Source organism: Citrus sinensis, chromosome 3 (genome assembly GCF_022201045.2).
Source record: "Citrus sinensis cultivar Valencia sweet orange chromosome 3, DVS_A1.0, whole genome shotgun sequence".
In the NCBI taxonomy this organism is placed as follows: Eukaryota; Viridiplantae; Streptophyta; class Magnoliopsida; order Sapindales; family Rutaceae; genus Citrus; species Citrus sinensis.
In genome coordinates this window covers 31988282-32008968 of record NC_068558.1, presented here as the reverse complement: position 1 = coordinate 32008968, position 20687 = coordinate 31988282, and the positions used below count along the sequence as shown (strand labels likewise).

General features: G+C 32.1%; 2 protein-coding genes across 3 annotated transcripts in view; one reads left to right on the top strand and one right to left on the bottom strand.

Moving 5' to 3' along the window:
* LOC102616865 (disease resistance protein RPV1-like) overlaps positions 1 to 3346 on the bottom strand; it is a 160119-nt gene extending 156773 nt beyond the window's left edge. The window contains exon 1 of the mRNA XM_052436184.1: positions 1664 to 3346. The gene's annotated coding sequence lies outside the window, so the exon portion shown is untranslated. The remainder of the gene's footprint in view (positions 1 to 1663) is intronic.
* Positions 1 to 13709, top strand: part of LOC102626669 (uncharacterized) — a 160017-nt gene extending 146308 nt beyond the window's left edge. Inside the window, exon 5 of one of the 2 annotated variants that reach the window (XM_052436224.1) lies at positions 13529 to 13709. In XM_052436224.1, the coding sequence (XP_052292184.1) occupies positions 13529 to 13633 (105 nt within the window). In that variant the 3' untranslated portion in view covers positions 13634 to 13709. Of the gene's footprint in view, positions 1 to 13486 lie in introns of both variants that reach the window. The other variant, XM_052436225.1, reaches the window with a different exon arrangement.
* Positions 13710 to 20687: the final 6978 nt, after the last annotated feature.

Here is a 20687-nt window from a genome sequence, read left to right as displayed (position 1 = left end):
TTATCTATGAATTTATCTTATCGATCCTCATCTCTCAATTAATTGTATTTAGTTTCAAAATTATTCTTTTTTTTTAATAGCTCTTATTCATGTTCTTTAGCGTTTATTTTAAACATGTGAAGTTTAACTTTTTTTAAAAAAAATAGTTATTTTATTTTTTTGTAACATATGTTTGATTTTTAGATATTTACATTTGAATTAAAAAAGTAAATTTTTGTGACCTTTGCCGAAATGAAAAAATGTTTGAATGGAAAATAAATATTATATCCTAAAAATATTTCAATTCAATATGGTTATTTCATAAACTACGAAACCTAATCCCTTTTATTTGTTTTGACTTATAGGGACATAAATGTTAAATAACTACATTTAATGTGTTTTCTTATTATAAAAACAAACAAGATGCCACTTAATTTTTAGATATTAAAAAAATAAACATGTTATTGAAACATTTATATTCAAAGCCATTCAGATTTTAATCAAATTTTGACCTATTCAGATTTTAAATAAAAAATAAACGCTACCTTAATGTCCTTTCAAGTCTCTTGCGTAGTGGTGAAAATTAATTTTATTTAATCTTTCTATGTTGGATTAGGCTTCAATTGTATACCATTGTATCTTATGTTTGAAAATCTTTTAAAGTATTTTAAAATTGAGAGAAAAGGAAAATTGAGATTAAAAAATAATTTAATTTCAACTAGTTATTGTTTGACCGTAAACTGTATTATATGTCAAAGAACATGTTTAGTTGGATAAAATTGTCAGCTCCGTCCTTCATTAAAAGAAATGATATAATATATTACAAATAATACAATCAATTAATGCATGTATTGTGACGCACATGCAAGGCAAAAGGGAGCACATGTAGCTAATTAGCAAGCTGTCAGCTTAAAGCAAAGCACATGCATGCTTTACCTATGTGCTTGTCATGCATGATTGGAGGCAATGGATATATATAAAGTGAAGAATTGAAGCAGCTGTCACCATTTTCATGAATCAAACTAAAACAAAGCAATTCAAAGAGAAAAGAAAAAGAAAGGAAAAGGTGAGAAGGGAAGAAAACAAAAGGAAAAGAGAAGATGAAAAGAACAAAAGAACAAAAGATAAAGAAAGAAGAGGAAAAGAACTGAAGAAGAAAAGATGAAGAAGAAAAAATAAAGAAAAGAAAAACCGAGAGTGAAAAATAATTTTGAAAAGAGGAATTGAGAGGAAATATTATAGGAAAGAGAATTGGATAGTTATATCTATATCCAGTAAGTCAGTAGGTAACGTATTTAAGAAATTTGAACAATTATGATTTAGTTTATGTCATATGTATAAGTTTTTATATCAGTTCTAACAATTAATTTTTGAACCCTATATTTTAGGAGAAATTCAAGAATTAAGGAATTTATAGGAGCTCCAACGAACCCCGAAGTGAAACATGTTTTGTGAGTGGATTACTATTATTACTTATATGTATTCTACAAAGTATTTATGTTTGATAGTACGATTTAGTATCATGTGAAATACTAACTAGGAAACCAAAGAGGGGGGTGAATTAGGATTTTAAAATTTAAGCTAAACAAACCACACAACAATTTAATCTATTGCCTTAATCAAATTGAAAACAATAAATTCAATCATGCACAATATTAAAAGAGTAAGGGAAGAGAAAACAAACACAAGGATTTTTACGTGGTTCGGCAATCCCCGCCTACGTTCACGCCTCCAAGCTCACCCGCTTGAGGATTTCACTATCCAGGCCTCCCAATGTAATACCTAATTCTCTTAAATATAGTAGAATTTATTTTTAAGCTAACAAGCCCCTTGAATTTATAATATTTAATTTAAGGAATGATGACATAAGCAATGACATAAGGAATGATGACGTAAGCATTGACATAAGTGATGATGTAAGAAGAAGTGTAGAGAAAGTTTAGGAATTCTAGAAGTTAGCAAGACATTTAAGAAGGATAATCTCATCTTTACTTAGATATTTAATTCTAAGTAAAGACGACATAATCAATGACATAGGTGATGATGCAAGAGAAGTTGTAGAGATAGATAAGAGTTCTAGAAACTAGTAAGATATTTATGAAGGATAACTTCAACCATTGATCAAGAGTTATGGAGGCAAAATCCTAGCCATCCATTAGCCTTAAGAAATCCTATAAATACCCCCACTACCTTTCATTTTGAATGCAACTTAGAAATTTCATTCTCTTCCATTCTAAGTCATAATAACAAGAGTAGAGAAATCCTTGATTTAGAAAGGTTTAGAGAAATCAAGATCAAGAGGTCGATAATATCGATGTGCATTTGTTACTCGAGAATACTCGGAGGTAAGTAAACTAGATTTCCAAACGAATCACAATAAACAATATATATGTTTGACTTGTGTGAAAACCTATTTTGATATGTACGAATATGGATTTCTATGTCTCTGCCCATGTGTTTATGTGATGTGTTGTTATGTATTGAGTGTGATTATGTACATAGGCATATGTATGTGTGATGGTTCATTGTCATGAGCACGAAAATGCATTGAGTTTTCTATGAATGAGAAAGTGGATTTTAGCAAATGAGATTTCTATTTTATGAGATTTTGCATTGGGGGCCACCTTTTGAGACTATGCGGGGGCCACCTCTTGAGGGCTAGAGCGCTGCAAAGTGCTACACATGGTGCAAAATGCCACGCACAGCACAAAGTGCCACATTGCAAGATACGTATTTTATTGAAAGGAAATATGAAAGTTTGAAAGCGACAGAAAGAGATTTTGATGAATTTGTTTTATAGTATTTCCAAAGATCATGTCATATCATCCATTGCATTATGTATAAGTATGTATGTATTTCCGTATAAGAAAAACTAGTTTGCTTACTGGGTTTTGTACACATTATAGTTTATTGTGATTCAGTTTCCATTTGCTTAGTCATTGCTTATGTCATCATTCAGTTTTCACACAATAAACTATAATGAAACTTAGTTTCTATAATAAGCAACTTAGAAATCTCATTTGCTAAAATCCACTTTCTAATTCATAGAAAACTCAATGCATTTTCGTGCTCATGACAATGAACTATCACACATACATATGCCTATGTACATAATCACGCCCAACACATAACAACACATCCCATAAACACATGGGCAGAGACATAGAAATCCATATTCGTACATATCAAAATAGGCTTTTCACACAAGTCAAACATATATATTGTTTATTGTGATTCGTTTGAAAATCTAGTTTACTTACCTCTGAGTATCCTCGAGTAACAAATGCACATCGATATCACCGGCCTCTTGATCTTGATTTCTCTAAACATTTCTAAATCAAGGATTTCTCTACTCTTGTTATTATGACTTAGAATGGAAGAGAATGAAATTTCTAAGTTGCATTCAAAATGAAAGGTGGTGGGGGTATTTATAGGATTTCTTAAGGCTAATGGATGGCTAGGATTTTGCCTCCATAACTCTTGATCAATGGTTGAAGTTATCCTTCATAAATACCTTACTAGTTTCTAGAACTCTTATCTATCTCTACAACTTCTCTTGCATCATCACCTATGTCATTGATTATGTCATCTTTACTTAGAATTAAATATCTAAGTAAAGATGAGATTATCCTTCATAAATGTCTTGCTAACTTCTAGAATTCCTTAACTTGCTCTACACTTCTTCTTACATCATCGCTTATGTCAATGCTTACGTCATCATTCCTTATGCCTATGTCATCATTCCTTAAATTAAATATTATAAACTCAAGGGCTTGTTAGCTTAAAAATAAATTCTACTATATTTAAGAGAATTAGGGTATTACATGTATTCTTCTCCCCCTTCATCATCAAAAAGAAAACTTAAAGGAAAAGAATAAGAGTAGCAAATTTGTTACCCATGTTGTCCGAGTAGAAATTTTGATAGAATTTCCCCCTAACAACAAGCATCACCTCAAATACAAGTTTAGTAATATTACTCCAAAATTATTATAAATCATGATACAAGCCAACTCCATACACAAATCATCACACAAAAATATCATGAACCATTATTCCATCAATTACCAAGTCAACAACTCAAACATAAATTTATCATATAAAACACCTATGTAATCAAATCATCATCATATCTCAAAATCATCAAGTCCTCACCATAATCACATATCAATTATCAAAACAATTACTCAAAATGCATATTATTCTCCTCCTTTTGACAACATCGAAATGATATATTACTTTGTCTCTCCCTTTGGACAACAAAAAAATTCAAAATGCATATTATCCAAAATCATATTATATGCTCCCCCTAAATATGTGGCCAATTAAAAATTTTAACCAAAATGATTTTATCCAAAAACATATCATATTTATCTCCCCCTTCATCGTAAAAAAGAAAAGATAGATATATGCAATCGAAACAAGATCATCAAAAATAATTCGATGAAGATATTACCCATTTTGTGCGAGCAAAAATTTCGGCAAAGTCTCCCCTTAAAAATGAACAAATTCTCAAATACACAACATGGTTAAAAAGATATAAGCTTCAACAGAGATATTAATAAATTTTATCATTCCAAGTTCATGCCTAATTTTTTAAAATTATTCTTCGCAAAGAGGTTTTGATTTGTTTACCAAATTGCCATGCAAAAGTTATAAGAACATATTATCAACTATCCAAACTCCATAATTATTAATCATATTTTAGAAATCAAGACAACTAAACTTATCAAAGATCTAATGTGACATTTCAATATAACTTAAAAAATCTCATATGCTTAAGAATCTCAAAGTAGATGTATTTCTCCCTTGCATCTCATATCTCCTTCTTGATCATCAAAAAGTCAAGATAAGTACATTAGTTCCACATTATCCAAATATAAAACATCCAAATATCAAACAATAATCATCATCAATACACAATGAAAGCAACAATGCATATGAAAATGTAAGTGCATAATATTATAGAAAACTATGATAAAATCCATAAGAAGAGTACACTATGGAAGTGGTAATTTGAAATAGTCAAAATGCACAAATTCGGATTTTCAAGATATTGAGTAAAATGGGTAATTTTAAATCAATTAAAATGATTGTAGAGATGATTTAAGGTGATGTATGGTGTTGATTAGATAAAAAATGGTGGATTTTAGAGAGAGAGAGAATCGGACTGCCGAATGAAGAAAAAAAGATGAATAGTCCTTAAAAAGCTCGAATCCAGCTATCCGGATGTGCCTAACCGGTTATCTGGTTGTGTACCAGTGAGTGTATAGCACAAATCCGGTTTTTAGAATTTTATAACCGGCTATCCGGTTGAATCCAGCAAAAAGCAAATCAAATCCGGCTTTTCCAGATTTTATAACCGGTTGACCGATTGTTTCCAGCAAGTGAGATATTAAAAGCAGCTTACCGATTTTTCATTTTCCGGTTATCCGGTTTGAGTTCAGTGAGCAACAATAAGAGAAACGGCTTGCCAGTTTGCTAAATCCAGTTATCCAAATTTAATCCAGAGAATAATCAATAAGAGAAACAGTTTTCTGGTTGATAGGAAGCGGTATACGGGTTAATACTTAGAAATCATTTTAACTCTTATTGAATTTTGATAAGCTCTTAAACTTGTATTATACACACCATTTTATTTTTGGCTTAAAAATTGATCAATTTTAAAAATCATTTAACTTTTCAATAAGCCAATTAGTGCATGAAACATATATGCATACAAGACCAAACATATGAAATCATATCAAACAATGATGTCAATTTTATAAATGAATGATGATATAACACAATTAACGGCACAAGAATTCACCATATAATTCATTCATCATGTATATATTTTACACAATCATGAAACATATAAGCATTCAAAGATTAATAATTCAAGCATATCACTCATTTATCAAGCTTAGGCATTACATAATCATCAAAATCAAACAAATCTATCATGATGAGTTGACAAGCTATCATCATAAATATATAACCATGCATCATGATAAAGCACTCAATGTTAAACACAATGATAATTCAATCATGTAAACGTACAAATATACTTTCACAAATTCAAGCTATTATCCATTTATCATGATCCACTCAACATAATAAATAGGCAAGATAGACTTATCCACTTCATGTTAATGCACTTAATGTTATGATACCAAATGAAATGTTAAATATTTACTAAGATTAAAAGACCATCACTTATAATTAATAAGGCAATAATAGTTACCAAAACAATTAAATCATCTTGCCTCATTATTTTTGCTTAGACCATGATTAAGTGATTATCCTCATAAGCTTCATCAAGGAACTCTCCACCATTCCTTGTTTGTGGTACCTATAAAAAAATATTCAAGTTGTGTGCTCTGGTACCTAAATACTCTTGGGTCCTTGAACGTTAGATTTAGTTCCTTTTGAAACCCAAATACATTTGACTCCATAATATACATTTCTCTTAACTGGACATCTAAAACTCATATGACCATTTCCATTATAATAATGACAAACAATCTTATGATCACTTGTGGAGGTAGCCTTAACAAAATAATTCTTATAATATTTTTGTTTTAAGTAAGGCTTATACCCAAGTCCTCCTTTATCAAATACACATTTTTGAGTGCTTAGTAAGTTTTCTAAGTTCTTTTGACCATTTGTGAGTTTTAACACAATTTCATTGAGCTCATTACTATTTTTCTTAAGCACATCATTTTCTTTCATCAATTTATCAACATGTGATTTTTCATGCTCATACGAAATATTTTGTTTAACTTTAAATGATGCAATTCTATCATGCAACATTTTATTATCTACCTCTAGTCCTTTAATCTTTTCATTTAATGAATCATTACATTTTTGTAAAGTATCCTTTTTCATTTTTCAAGTTATCTACATGTGATTCTAGATGCTTGTGTGAAGTGCTAAATTTCTCATTTGATAATGCAACTTCATCATGCAATATTTTATTCTCTAATTCTAATTCCTTTTATCTTCTCATTCAATGAATCAATGCATTTTTGCATGGTATCCTTGTTATTTGTAAGTTTTAGCATTTTCTTCTTAAGGCATGCATTCTTTTTACCAAGTTTCATCCACTCATCATGCAATTCTTTAAAAGTATCATATAATTCATCATAAGTAGGAAGATAATTTACCTCATCAAGTTCATCATCCGATTCATCTCCAATTGCCATAAGTGTCAAATTCGACACTTCATGAAATTCCTCCTCGTTTGTAGTCTCCTCATACACAATTTCAAGTTTTCTCCAAATTTCATAAGCATTAGAACAATTTGAAACTCTATAAAATTTATTTTTATCTAAGGTACAAAATAAAACATTCATAGCCTTGGAATTTAACGATATATTTTTCTTATCCAACTCACTTAAAACATTCTTCCTAGGAATGAATGAACCATCACAAACTATTTCCCATATTTCATAATCTAAGACTTGTAAAAACACTCTCATCCTAGTTTTCCAACAAGGATAGCCATTACCATCAAAGAATGGAGGTCTAGTGGTGGATTGGCCTTTCATGAAAGTTGAACTAATTTGGGTTGCTATTAATCTTTAACTCTAGATGGTTAAGTCTACACAAGAGTACCTCGCTCTGATACCAAATGAAATACTAACTAGGCAACCCAAGAGGGGGGTAAATTGGGATTTTAAAATTTAAGCTAAGCAAACCACACAAAAATTTAATCTATTGCCTTAATCAAATTAAAAATAATAAATTCAATCATGCACAATATTAAAAGAGTAAGGGAAGAGAAAACAAATATAAGGATTTTTACGTGGTTCGGCAATCTCCGTCTACGTCCACGCCTCCAAGCTCACCTGCTTGAGGATTTCACTATCCAAGCCTCCCAAGACTTCAAGTTTTTACAATTGACTTCCAAGGTGTCAATGAACCTTTACAATCAAGATATTATCTCCCCAATTGCTTCACCCCAAGTGTTTCTCACACTTGTACACTCACAAATTGATGAGAATGAAAATTACAACAATAAAACTCTCTTTAAGAGTGGCTATATAAATGATAGCTCAATGAAGATTTAATCTATGATGATTTTCGAATTTGAAGCTCAATATAAGTTGTGTGCACTTGTTTATGCTTGCTTAGGTTACCAAAAATGAATTGGATTTGAGTTTATATAGTTTGAGCTAAAAAACTAGCCGTTATTCACTTTTTGTTCATAACCGGCTTACCATTTATAGAATCCGGTTAGCCGCTTGTATGTTATCGTTACAACCAAAATTTGAATTTCTGAACATCCGGTATGCCGCTTATGAAATCCGGATAGCCGTTTATGCTCCAGAAGCTTACTGCTCAGCAACCGGATTACCGTTTGTCAGGATCCGATTAGCCACTTTCAATTCGAATAGATTTTGCCCAACATCCGACTTATCAGTTTTTCACATCCGGTTAGCAGCTTGCTACAGTGACTGCTACAGTGAACTATTTTTTAAAATTATAGTTTAGCCTCAAAACTTTTCATAACTATACTAGGACCCAAAACATTATAAATTTTGCAAATAGGTCCAATTTCAGAATCGCTAAATAATAATTGCTATTCCTAAAACTTTCTAAAATTATGATATGGCCCAAAATGATATGAAACTTTTCAAATAAGTCCTTTTCCAAAATTTCAAGCAATACTTGTTGATTTCAAAGTTTTCAAAATTCTTTCAATTAAACCATAAACTTGAAAAGCAACCAATTTCCTAAAATCATTTTTCAATATGAAACCTTTATATTGAGAAAATAATGATTTATTTAAAAAGTATAAAAAATAATTTGGGCTTAAAATATTAATCATTCTTAATCTTGTTTGTTATCATCAAAATCAACATTATAGAAACATATATGTTAACATCATGTTATGATTATATGTACGCATATTATATGATTGATTGAATCATGAGATGTGATTGCCAGATACCATATGTGTACCCTTCCCCATAGACTCTATGCATATGTAGTGAGAGTTCAATTACTCGGCCCTTGTGATGTAGTTAATTCTGTTGAGTATTGAAAGGTTTTTCTCCCACTTTACTTGTGCAATGATGATTCCAGTAAATATTGAGAGTTATTTCTCCTAGATATTATTTGGTGCACTCTAACAAAAGACGCCTTTTTGGACTACATCAGTTTCTAGACGCATTTTACAAATAATATTATTGGTGCGTTCAGTGCGAAGTTATGTCATACAATTATGTACAAGCACTAGAGCACTAATCTATACACACACACACACACACACACACACAATTATATCCATTCATTTAGCCACAAGTATATTATTTTCCTATTTACCCCATTTCTTTAAGATTTTCATAGGATTTCGTACAGTTTAGTTTTTAATCAGTTGAGGTTGGCTCACGACACGCATTATTGCATGACTTATATTTTGAACATGTTTATGTTTATATGTATATATCTAAAGTGTATGTATGTACAGTAAGATGTGAACTGTGCAAGTTTTGAATATATTTTTGAATGAGGTACATATGTTATTATTTGTTTATAACAAAGGCCGGGGCTAGTGTTATGTATTCATGAATTAAATTTATGTCACAAGCTTTAGATATAAGATCACATGATTCACCTCGAATCTGAGAGGTTGGGTCGGATTGTGTCATGTATGATATGCACTTACTTAGATTTAATATAAACATCATTTACATGATGGTTTTTCAAAATAAGTGCACATATATCATAGTATGATTCACTTTTTATATGGCTGACATGGTACTGATCATGTATTCTAAAATTTGTCCCTTAGTTGGAGGCATTTGTTTTAAAATTTTATGCTAAAAGAAGGTCATTTTAAATTTCAAAGTGTAAAATGTATTTTTATACATTTACACAATACTAAAGATGAAATGGTCTTCAACATAGATTCCTTAATAAATTTTAAGAGAGCTGACAGAAAGTAACTTTAGAGAAATTGAAAAATGGATGGTGCCTTTATTTAATTCATTAATAAAATGCATCTAGAAACTGATGTAGTCCAAAAAGGCGTCTTTTGTTAGAGTATAGTAGGAGTAAATATATGAAATAAAATATTGGAGAAATATCTGTGGGGAATAATAATTGCAGAAAAAGGGAGCAATAATTGATAAAACTTTATTTTAAGAGTTGGATTATTGGCACCCCTTTAGTCTCCTCATCAAACCTTTTTTTCAGTTATACTTATTTTATTTCCAAAAATTTCCTTTTATTTTCAAAGACGCTCTTTTAGTTTTTCGTTTAATTTTTTTTTAATTGTTAAAACTCAAAATAGTATTGTGCTATTTTTCATCTCTTTTGCAATCTTATTGTTATCCTACATACAAATTAAAAAGTTTTTTAGGTGATAAAGTTTGAATGCTAATCATTAGCTTAAATAACACATATTTTAGATTGTAGTTTGAAAGTAATCTTGAGTACAAAAATATTTAATCGATAAGAAATAGGAAAAGAAAAATAGATTATTCTAAATTTATATAATTTATCTTAGTTAGATAAGAAATAATAGGTAGGAAATTAAAAAAAAAAAGATTGATTATTAATGTAAGTAATTTGTTGGGAAAAAAAAACCTACATGTGTTTATTTCTTCTTTGCCCTTAACAGTAATTTTATTTGAAATAGGATTTTATAAGAATAATGAAGGGGTGCCAATAGTTTCACTCTTATTTTAAATGAAATATAGGTAAAAATTGATGGTGCTTCGAGACACATTACAAATGTAGTTTTTCTAGAGAAAAAAAGAGTACGATAGAAAGATTAGATGGATCACAGAAAGGTCCTGACTTCTATTTATAGATAATTATGTACTCTTTTATTTGGATTGTCACTTTTCATGATATCCTTTCATTTATAGTTATTAAATCAAAATTTGAATTAGATCAACACTGGTCCAAAATAAACCATCATCATTTCAAATTGAAGTATAAAACCATGAATGGATGCGTCTTTAAACAGAAGAATATATTTTTATTATATTTGACACAATTTAATTAGACATATCTTTACAATCAAACACATATTTAAAGCTCCATTTATTTTGAAAATATTCCAGTATAAAATATATTCTCTCCCTGACATGAGTATTTTGCAAATAATACAGAGCCACCGTGAGTTCAAAAATAATAAAATAATAACATTGCTCACTTGCTCGACTCGGCTGGATTGGGCTGATTGGGCTGGGCCTGCTATAAGAAAGTGTTACCAGTACGAAGCTTTGCTTTGATTATCCCATACACAGAGAGGGAAATTGAAATTGATGATGGCGTTGGCCGCTCAATTCCTACTTCGGATTCCCCAACTCGGAAGGAAAATATAAACTTTCCGTCGTACAAGCATCGCTGGAATTATCAGCCATTGTTCTTGTCTTGCAATTACAGCACCAATGACAATTGTTCTTCATCTTCTTCTTCGAAGAAGAAGAATTACTTAGAATTGACCGACGATGAGCTGCTTCGCGAATGCGAAATGGACACGTACAAATCGTCCGGACCAGGCGGTCAGCACCGCAACAGGCGCGAATCCGCCGTACGTCTCAAGCACGTACCGACCGGCGTCATAGCGCAGGCCGCCGAAGACCGATCGCAGCACAAGAATCGCGCGTCAGCTTTGTGACGCCTCCGCACTCTTTTGGCCCTCAAAGTGAGGAGCAGTGTGAATCTTGATGCGTATTCGCCGCCGCCGCAGCTTCTTCAAATCCTTCCTCCTAAGTCTACTATTAGAAGTTCATAAGTTGGTCCACAAATTGGACCTAACAATCCTAAATTTGCTTTGGTATTACTCTATTCACTCTTGCTTCGTCTTTTGTTTTCTATTAAAATTTAAGTCATAGTAATGTTTTTTTTTTTTTTTTGGTTAACTACAGTGAATGCAAGCTTTGCTTGATCTAATTTTCGCAGTCGAGGGATCTGTATCATAAGCAGCAAAAATATTGGGGTATTGCATTAAGCTTAATACTCGCGATAATTGAACTTTAAAAGGAGAAATTGCTATATGTAATGTGTTTGATTGGCGTTTAGGTTTTCAATATTTTTTTAAATTTAAGATTTCTCTCGTATAGTGTGTATTACGATAAGACTCAACCTGTTGGTTAATTTAAAATTTTTATCTTCTTTCTTATTTGTGCAACAAATATAATACATGAGTAAGCGTATTTGCTTTTTGACTTTTGTGTTGTTAAGTGCTGATAAGTCTGTTTTTGTTGTCGAGTGTCTGTCACTCTGTCTCAATGCCTGATGGCATATTTGCAAGTAGCTTTAAAGCATATTTGGCTCTTTGTTTATGAATAATGTTCAATAGCAACCTGCTTCATTGATAAGGGAAATGTATGATATAATTTTTTAAGATACGTATCTGCATTATGAGTAAAGCAAGAGCAAAAACTGATTAAAAGATGTATCTTCATTATTACGTGAAATGTATGTTCTGCTTCTCATTCACTTTACCAGAATTACAAAAGTTTTATGTTATTGATGGTTGGATTGTTTCTGGGTTATCCTTGTTTTTCTGTTTTAATTGCTTTACATACATTATGTGTGTAATTTTTTAATGGGCAATCTTCATTTGGAACATGAAAATTTTAAAAAACTTTCCAATTTGTGCAGGGTATGAAGCCTCTTAAGTAGGACTTTTTGGGTGCTACTTCTGTGTTGGGCAAATTTTTTTTTTTCTTTTTCCAGTCACCATAATGGGGGTCATGGTGAAACAACTTACTAATCACTCTGGACAGGAACGGGCTTCTATAAGTAAAGCACACCTATTTCACCCTTTCCTTAGTATGGAGCTGCTTACCGTTGGGATGAAGATGGTAATAGCTGCTATAGAAAATTCTCAATCTTGGTAAATTTAAAGTTGTACTAGAAGACAGGCTGTTTATTCAACCAAATGGCTAAATGTAGCATAGTAGCCTCCTTAGACGATTAATTAGATTGCATTCCTTTTCAGCTCTCTGTTTTCATTTTTTCTCCTTTTTGACTTGCACTTCTCTGTTCCTTTCCCCACCCCCCGAAAAAAAAAAATTGTACTTTTCTGCTGATGTCTTCCCAATATCCTATGATCTCCTAATGCACAAATATTCTTGTTGTGACATTCCATATATGGTTTCTTTTTTATTTTGGTCCATTTTCCAACAATATAGGATAGTGAGAAGAATGCTTTATTTTAATGATGCTTCTCTGCTTTCTTGAATGTATGCTTGTTCTTGTTCACATTTTACCGTTCGTGATAATTGGTATGGTCTTTCTTTGGCATCATCAAGCCCCAAATGTGATGAAACATTTTGAATTTCTTATTGATCCAGCCTTCACTTTAGTATAATGTATACACCATACCTGCAGTAAGTATCATTGATAGTTCCAAATGAGTGTGAAAGCAGACTAGTGTGTAACTTCATGATTTATTTACTGGTTTGCACATCCATATTTCAAATGGTTTACTGGTCTCTGGCCAAAAGAGAGGGAAAATGAGTGACTTGTGAGACAATCCTCATGGCTTTGTTGACATCAGTTTGGTGGTTGATTGAGAATGAATGATCATACATACACACAGATGCTTGTTAGAGGGCTTGTTCTGTTGAATTATGCTGGCGGCATAAACTACAAGGCATTGTTGATGATTGGAGAATCAAGCTATTGTTTCCATTGCTTTGGTTGATTGATCCTTTGTTGAAGCAAAGGCCAATTGCAGATGCAATCTTTGAGGATGTGAAACAAAGGTATTTTCTCGTCTCTCTATTCAGTCCTTTGTTCATTATCCTAAAACACTAGAGTCAAAAATTAAAAAAATCTATGATGTGTCTATATTGGTGCTGGAGGGGAACATTGAGGAACATTTTACTATCCATCTATGCAAATAAGAAATCTGTGGATGAAACACTGGTAGAGGTATTAACATTCTCCACTTATGTTAATGATATGAGAATGATAAGATCCAATTTTATACATGAAAAAGATACAATAATCTAAATAGAAACGTAAGTTTACAGGCATCTTCAATCCTTTCCTCACATGTCAGTTTTGTAAATATAAATTCCTATAATACTACTAATACGATTGTGTTCAATTAAATGTACACTTGAAGGAAGCAAGAAAGGTAGCATAGAGTACTATGTACGTAGCGAGAAGTAAAATATTGGGGACTGATGAAGAAGCGTCATCATCAAATCGGCCATCCATAGGTTTCCCTCTTGGTTTAGCTCTGCTTTTGATGATGTTGTTTTGCATGAGTGGCGTCCTCACTTGTTGCCTCAATTGACATAAAGTTCGATCCCTCCTCATTCACGCTGATAATGATAATATTCAAACCAATATCCACCATTTGCACACGGTAATTAACTATCTGCCTCTCTCGCGCAAAATTAATTGATTACTATCTGTTTGTATTTTCCATATATTTTGGCGCAATATTCACTTCATAAATGAATGGATTCACAACACAAATGAGTTAAGTGAAAATGACAAAGCAATATACAAATATATTTTTTAAAATATATCATGAATCAATAAAAATAAAGTTAAAAAATCATGGATAAAAATTCAGAAATATCATGAATGAAACACTAGCATTCAAAAAAAAAAAGGAAAAAAAAAATAACACGCCAAGTAGATTAAATCTGCAGGAAAAGAAGGCCAGTAATTTTACATGCACCACGTCCCTCGAAAATTATTACATGCATGTTTTCTTACATTCATGAAAATACTCTAGTGTGAATTTGTGATCTTGGCTTTTTCTCTTATTATTAATAGTGATTAGCAAAAGAGAAAAAAATTAAATTAAATTCTTGAAAATCTTAGTCTTCTTCGTAACAGTTGAAACATCTGCTTGGAACTTCAATGGATATCCATTGAAGTCATTGCCTTCAAACATTAGTGCAGAGAAGCTTGTGTTTCTTGAAATGCCTAATAGCAGCATTGAACAACTTTGGATGGTATGAAGGTATGTGTAACTTAATAGTTTATGTGTGCAATCTTTCAACTTTGGGATGGTATGAAGGATTTCTGAAGCGCCTTGCTTACGTAGAATCAGATCACTTACTTTTGGGGTGCTATTTTTTCAGTGAGGAGGATTTCAATGGTTTTTGGAAATATAATTGCATTCAACTGTTACGAAGAAGACTAACATTTGTATATTAAAATATAAAGCGTGATGTGATTTCTGAGCTGTGGTGGCGCGCTAGTCTGAGCTTGTTTTTGTGGTGAGTTAACTTGAACCTTTCAATTAATCGTCCACTTGCAAAATATACACTACGCCGATTCCGTATTGCACTGTTTACTGGAGACCGGGAGAAATACTTTTGTGCTGACCACAAAATGTGCATGCTGCTATTAAATCACTGAATTACACAATATAAAATGAATCAACGCGTCTGATGGATCAACGCGATAGAAAACCGGTAACACAATCTGTGCATGCTCTTTCTTGCACTCGAGGATCTCCGCAAGTTCATCAAGACACCATCTGGAAGAAGCGTAGTCTTCAGAGAAAATGATAACTGAAATGGCTGATGCTTTAATCGCTATCACAAGTGACTCTGAAATTTCATCTCCTCTGTTAAGTTGGTCATCAATGAAAGTTTGGATATTTTGTCGCGACAGGGCTGAATAGAGATGGCTAGTAAAGTTATCGCGGGTGTTCTTCTCCTCTGAAACTAACAAAAACAACATACTTCTTGTTGTTTCGAGAAAAAGAAGCCATAATCAACAGAAGCAGTTGAATTGATTAGAGAGGGATTGTGATCAAATGAAAACAATTACAAAGCCAAAATGAGCGTGACTCCGCAGCATATATTGACCTGATATCTCATTTTCCAAGCTTCCTGGACAATGATTCGTGGAATATTCAAGGGTTAAGACTTTTGGCACTCTTCCGTAGAACTCCTACTCTATGTTATGAGTTAGACACGGCGTTATGAGTAAGACTATTGGCACTCTTCCTTGAAGTTTTCGTTATAATTTTTCAATTTCATCTCATTGTCCAAGCACCGTGCACTGCACGATAATTTCACTGCTTTTTAGACTTTTAGCTGAAATTTCCCCATGAACACCATAGTTTTCAACACATGGCTTTTGTCCTTTTAATTCTCAAATTGAGTGGGTCATGACTATCAACCATTAGTAGTAGGTTGATATTTTAATTTTTGCCCCCCAATTTTTCTTATCAGTCATCATCTCTCCATTAATTGCATTTAATTTTAAAATTATCGTTATTTATCATTTTTGTTTTAATAATTCTTATTCATATTCCTTCGGGTTATTTGTTAAACGTGTGAAGTCTAATTTTTTTAAAGTAAAATTTTGTAACTTTTATCTAATTTATGAAAATGTCTCAATAGAAAGTAAATGCTATATCCCAAAATTATCTCTATTAAATATAGTTATTTCCTAAATTGTAAAATATAATCCCTTTGTTCGTTTTGAATAAAAAATCTGATGTAATTCAAAAAGCGTCTTTTGAATTATAGTATCATTACTCAAAAGAAAATAATTCCAAAATTCTTTAACAAATATGTATTTTTTAGTTATTGTTTTTAATAATTTAAATTTTTTTATATGTTAATAATTTTATTTGGCCCATGTTTTTCACCTCATTCCCAGATAAATTTTAGTGGAGTGAAGAACTGATCAATTTTTTATAATAGATTCTTACATGTAATTTTAGAATGGAAAAAGGCTTCCCTACCACCACCAGCAAATATGCATTCTTTTTTGGGCAATTATCAAATTAATCCTTACTAAAATTTTTGTTGGCTAATGATATCTCTAAATCCACCCCATTTTTAAAAAATAATTTCAAAAAGTACACATTATTTTTTTAAAAATTAAATAAAAAAGAACTTTGGAGAACAAATTAACAAATCTATCTTAATTTACTTTTTGTGACTTAAATTTTTTTTATTATGTTTGATCATAAAGATTGCTTTGACATAAGTCTAAATTGATTATTTTATCCTTATAAGGTAAAACTAATTCTTTAACTTCAATGTTTTCAAATTTTATACCAAATTCATTATTTTTAATACTACTTTATTAGTATGATTATAAAACATTAATTAAACAAACATGATGTCTTTATGGCACGATACTCATGTAAATTATTAGCTTGTCAAATTTATATCATTTATTTGTAAGGTAGCGAAAATAATAATTAGATTTCATTTAAAAATATTAGTTCACATAATTAAATACATATATTATTAGATACAATAACTCATGTTTGTTAGGCAATTTGTTCGTTTTATATCATAATAATAAAATAGAAAAATAAAATTTATATAAGAGTTTATGATCAAATAGAGTCAAAGAAATCTAAGAAGAAAGGCAATAGAAGGATTTAATTGATTAACTATACAAAATTTTTATTAATTTGTATTTTTTAAAATATTGTGAATTCATTATAATTATGTTGTAAAGTGGTGTGAATTTACAAAAATAATGGGATGGAAATATCCCTATCCTTTTTTTTTTTTGTTTCTTTCCTTTGAAGCTAAAGATTCAACACTTAGTGAAGACACCACGTACGTGTAGCCCACAAAGATTCCAGAGAGGACGTTTGCCGCCACTGAATTTTTGAAATTTTTTTTACTGTGTTTTTAATGAATAAAATGTATGACAAATGATATTTTATTTTAATTGTGTTATATAACATGCGAATTTTCTCGTCTGTATTCAGTCCATTGTTCATTATCCGAAAACACTAGAGTCAAAACTAAAAAACACTATGATGTGTACATATTGGTGCTGCTAGTAAAGACTGAGGAGCAATTTACTGTCTATGCAAATAATGAATCTGTGGATGAAACGCTAGTAGGCATTAATATTCTGCACTTATGTGCCATTTAAATTTCTTACAGAAATGGCCACTCATAATTCATGAATTGACATCAAAAATACAGATCATACGAGAAGCCACCACTGATGAAGGGGCACTTGATGCATTTGTTTTGATCGTGACAGGCCCATCAGGGCTGAACCCAGTGCAATTGATGCCATCAATCTCTATACCTGTACTAGTTTTATGGCGTGATGAGGATCCATTCACACCCGTCGCTGGACCTGTTGGTAAAGCTGCTTCCTTAATTGGTTGGCTGAAACATCTGATTGCTGAGGAATTTACTTTCTTATCAACAAGTTTTGATAAGCATTATATATCATTCCTATTGTAAAATGACAAACAATTCTAGTATTTACGTTGTATATATAAATTCTTATTCAACTGCTTGAATATCTTTTGGCACCGAAAGGAATGTAGGAGATACTAATCTCTGACGTGTTACAGAAGCTCCAAATTGATTCAAGAAATGTACCAAATTATTCAATAAAAAGTCTAACTTGCTTCAAAAAGCCAAATTCAGCACAGTCTATATTGCTCATGTTAATGATATGTGAATGAAAGGATTCAATTTTTTACATGAAAAAGATACAGCAATCTAAAGAATAGAGAACGGTGATTTAGTAATTTGCGTTGCTCATGTTAATAGGATTCAATTTTTCACATGGAAAAAATAAAATAATCTCAATAGAAATATAAGTTCACGGGCATCTTTAATCCTTTCCTTACAGGTCAGTTTTTTAAATGTAAATTCTAGCCATATGACGATACCATGTTAACTATGGAATCAAATGCACCATTCCGATAATGGAATTGTTATAGATACTTGAAAAAGTGCATACATGTTTAAGCAAATGGATTCACAACACAAATGAGTTGAGTCAATCCTGTTCTTTTTTTTTTTTTAAATCAGTATACAAATATATTTCTTAAAATATATAAGATTTGATGGTGTTTTAACTGTTCCCTCATTATGGCTTTTGCTTCCACATGATGAAACTTTCCCATATACAACAATTTAGATTTAAGAAAGTAGAAAATTTTCAAATGTGATTGTGTTATGTACATGAGAGTTGATACAGTGCGCCAACGGGGTGAGTGACATATTTTCATTGATAGAGATATGGGCCCACAACATAGCTCCACCAATAAGAACTTGTTGCGCGTCCTGGTTTATAAGTTACGTGCTCTCCTAACTAAGTAGATGTGTTTTGGGTTGCAAAGCTCAATAACAAAATAGTCATGGCTTGTGTGCGAAAAGCAGGAAAGAAGGCTGTTGAATCTGGTTCTTGGCTTTGTTTTGATGAAGAACCAGATCCTCCCAAGATTCTCAGCCAAGATTAATCAAGATGCAGTTTCAGTTTAGATAAATTTCAGAGAATCAACTAAACCCAACAAAGCTCGTAACAAAAAGATTAATTACAAACACAAAAACCAAGAAACCAGCAAGAAAACCAATCACACTAAAACAAAGCACAAGCTTTAACGTGGTTCAGCCATCAATGGCTTACATCCACGAGTGAATTCCTTAGGCAGCTTTATTGAATGATTCAAGAAGTTTGTTACAGAGATTCTAAGAACAAGAACAAGTAAAACACTTCCTCTCAGAGTTCCCTCAATCTCTATTACGCTCGATGCCTCCAAAACCAAAAGGCTGCAGCTTATATACCAGTCTTGTAACAGCTTCAACAACCCAGATCATACAGTTCCTTGACACGTGTGCTATGAGTCTGTTATTTAACGAACTCAGCTTCAGCTAACGATCACGCGAAAGACTCGTGATCTCAATTAAGTTGAGTGTATTCAAAACAATCTCATATGTTGCCGTTTTGAACTAAGAGTTGGTTGTGCTTCTCACGTGAGCTACTTGAAGCACTGAACAATGCTGGAAACGTTGTCGTTTGCTAGCCAAGGTGTTTGAATTCACCTTTCAGCCAACAATACTCCACCTTGAATCAAACACCCTACAACTGGTACATTCACCAACTGATTCATATCAGGTTTTGCAGATACCAACTAAGTCCAAACATTTCTTGAACTTAGTTGCAAGAACCACCTTCGTGAGCATGTCAGAGGGATTGTCATCAGTATGTATTTTAACCATCTTGATAACTCCCCTGGAGACTTCATTTCTGATGAAGTGAAGTTTGATATCAATATGTTTGGTCTTTTCATGGTGAGCTGGATTCTTACACAAATGCAATGCACTGGAGCTATCACAGAAAATTGGTACAGACTATTGTTTTAAACCGAGCTCAGTGATTAAGCCCTTAAGCCAAATGGCCTCCTTTGCAGCTTCAGTGGCAGTTGTAAATTCTACTTCTGTTGTGGAAAGTGCCACTACATGCTGCAAGTTTGCCTTCCAATTTATCAGGCAGCCATTCAACATAAACAAGTATCCTGTGAGTGATCTTCTTCTGTCTAGATCTCCTGCATAGTCAGAATCTACACAGCCCCACAACCCTTCTTCTGTTCCAGAGTTCTTTCCATATACCATACCAACATTCAAAGTACCCTTTAGATACCTTAGTATCCATTTCACCCCTTTCCAGTGTTCTTTGCCTGGAGATGCCATGTATCTGCTGACAACACTCACAACATGTGAGATGTCAGGCCTAGTTAGCACCATGGCATACATAAGGCATCCTACTGCCTTTGCATATGGAATATTGGCCATCTCAAGTCTTTCTTCTTCAGACTTTGGACAATATATATTGCAAAGCTTGAAGTGTGCTGCTAAGGGGCCTTGTACAAGTTTAGAATCCTTCATATCAAAATTTTTCAGTATTTTCTTCAAGTATTTCTCTTGAGACAAAAATACTAGCCCTTCACTTTTGTTTCTTCTTATATCAACTCCCAATATCCTATTAGCACTTCCTAA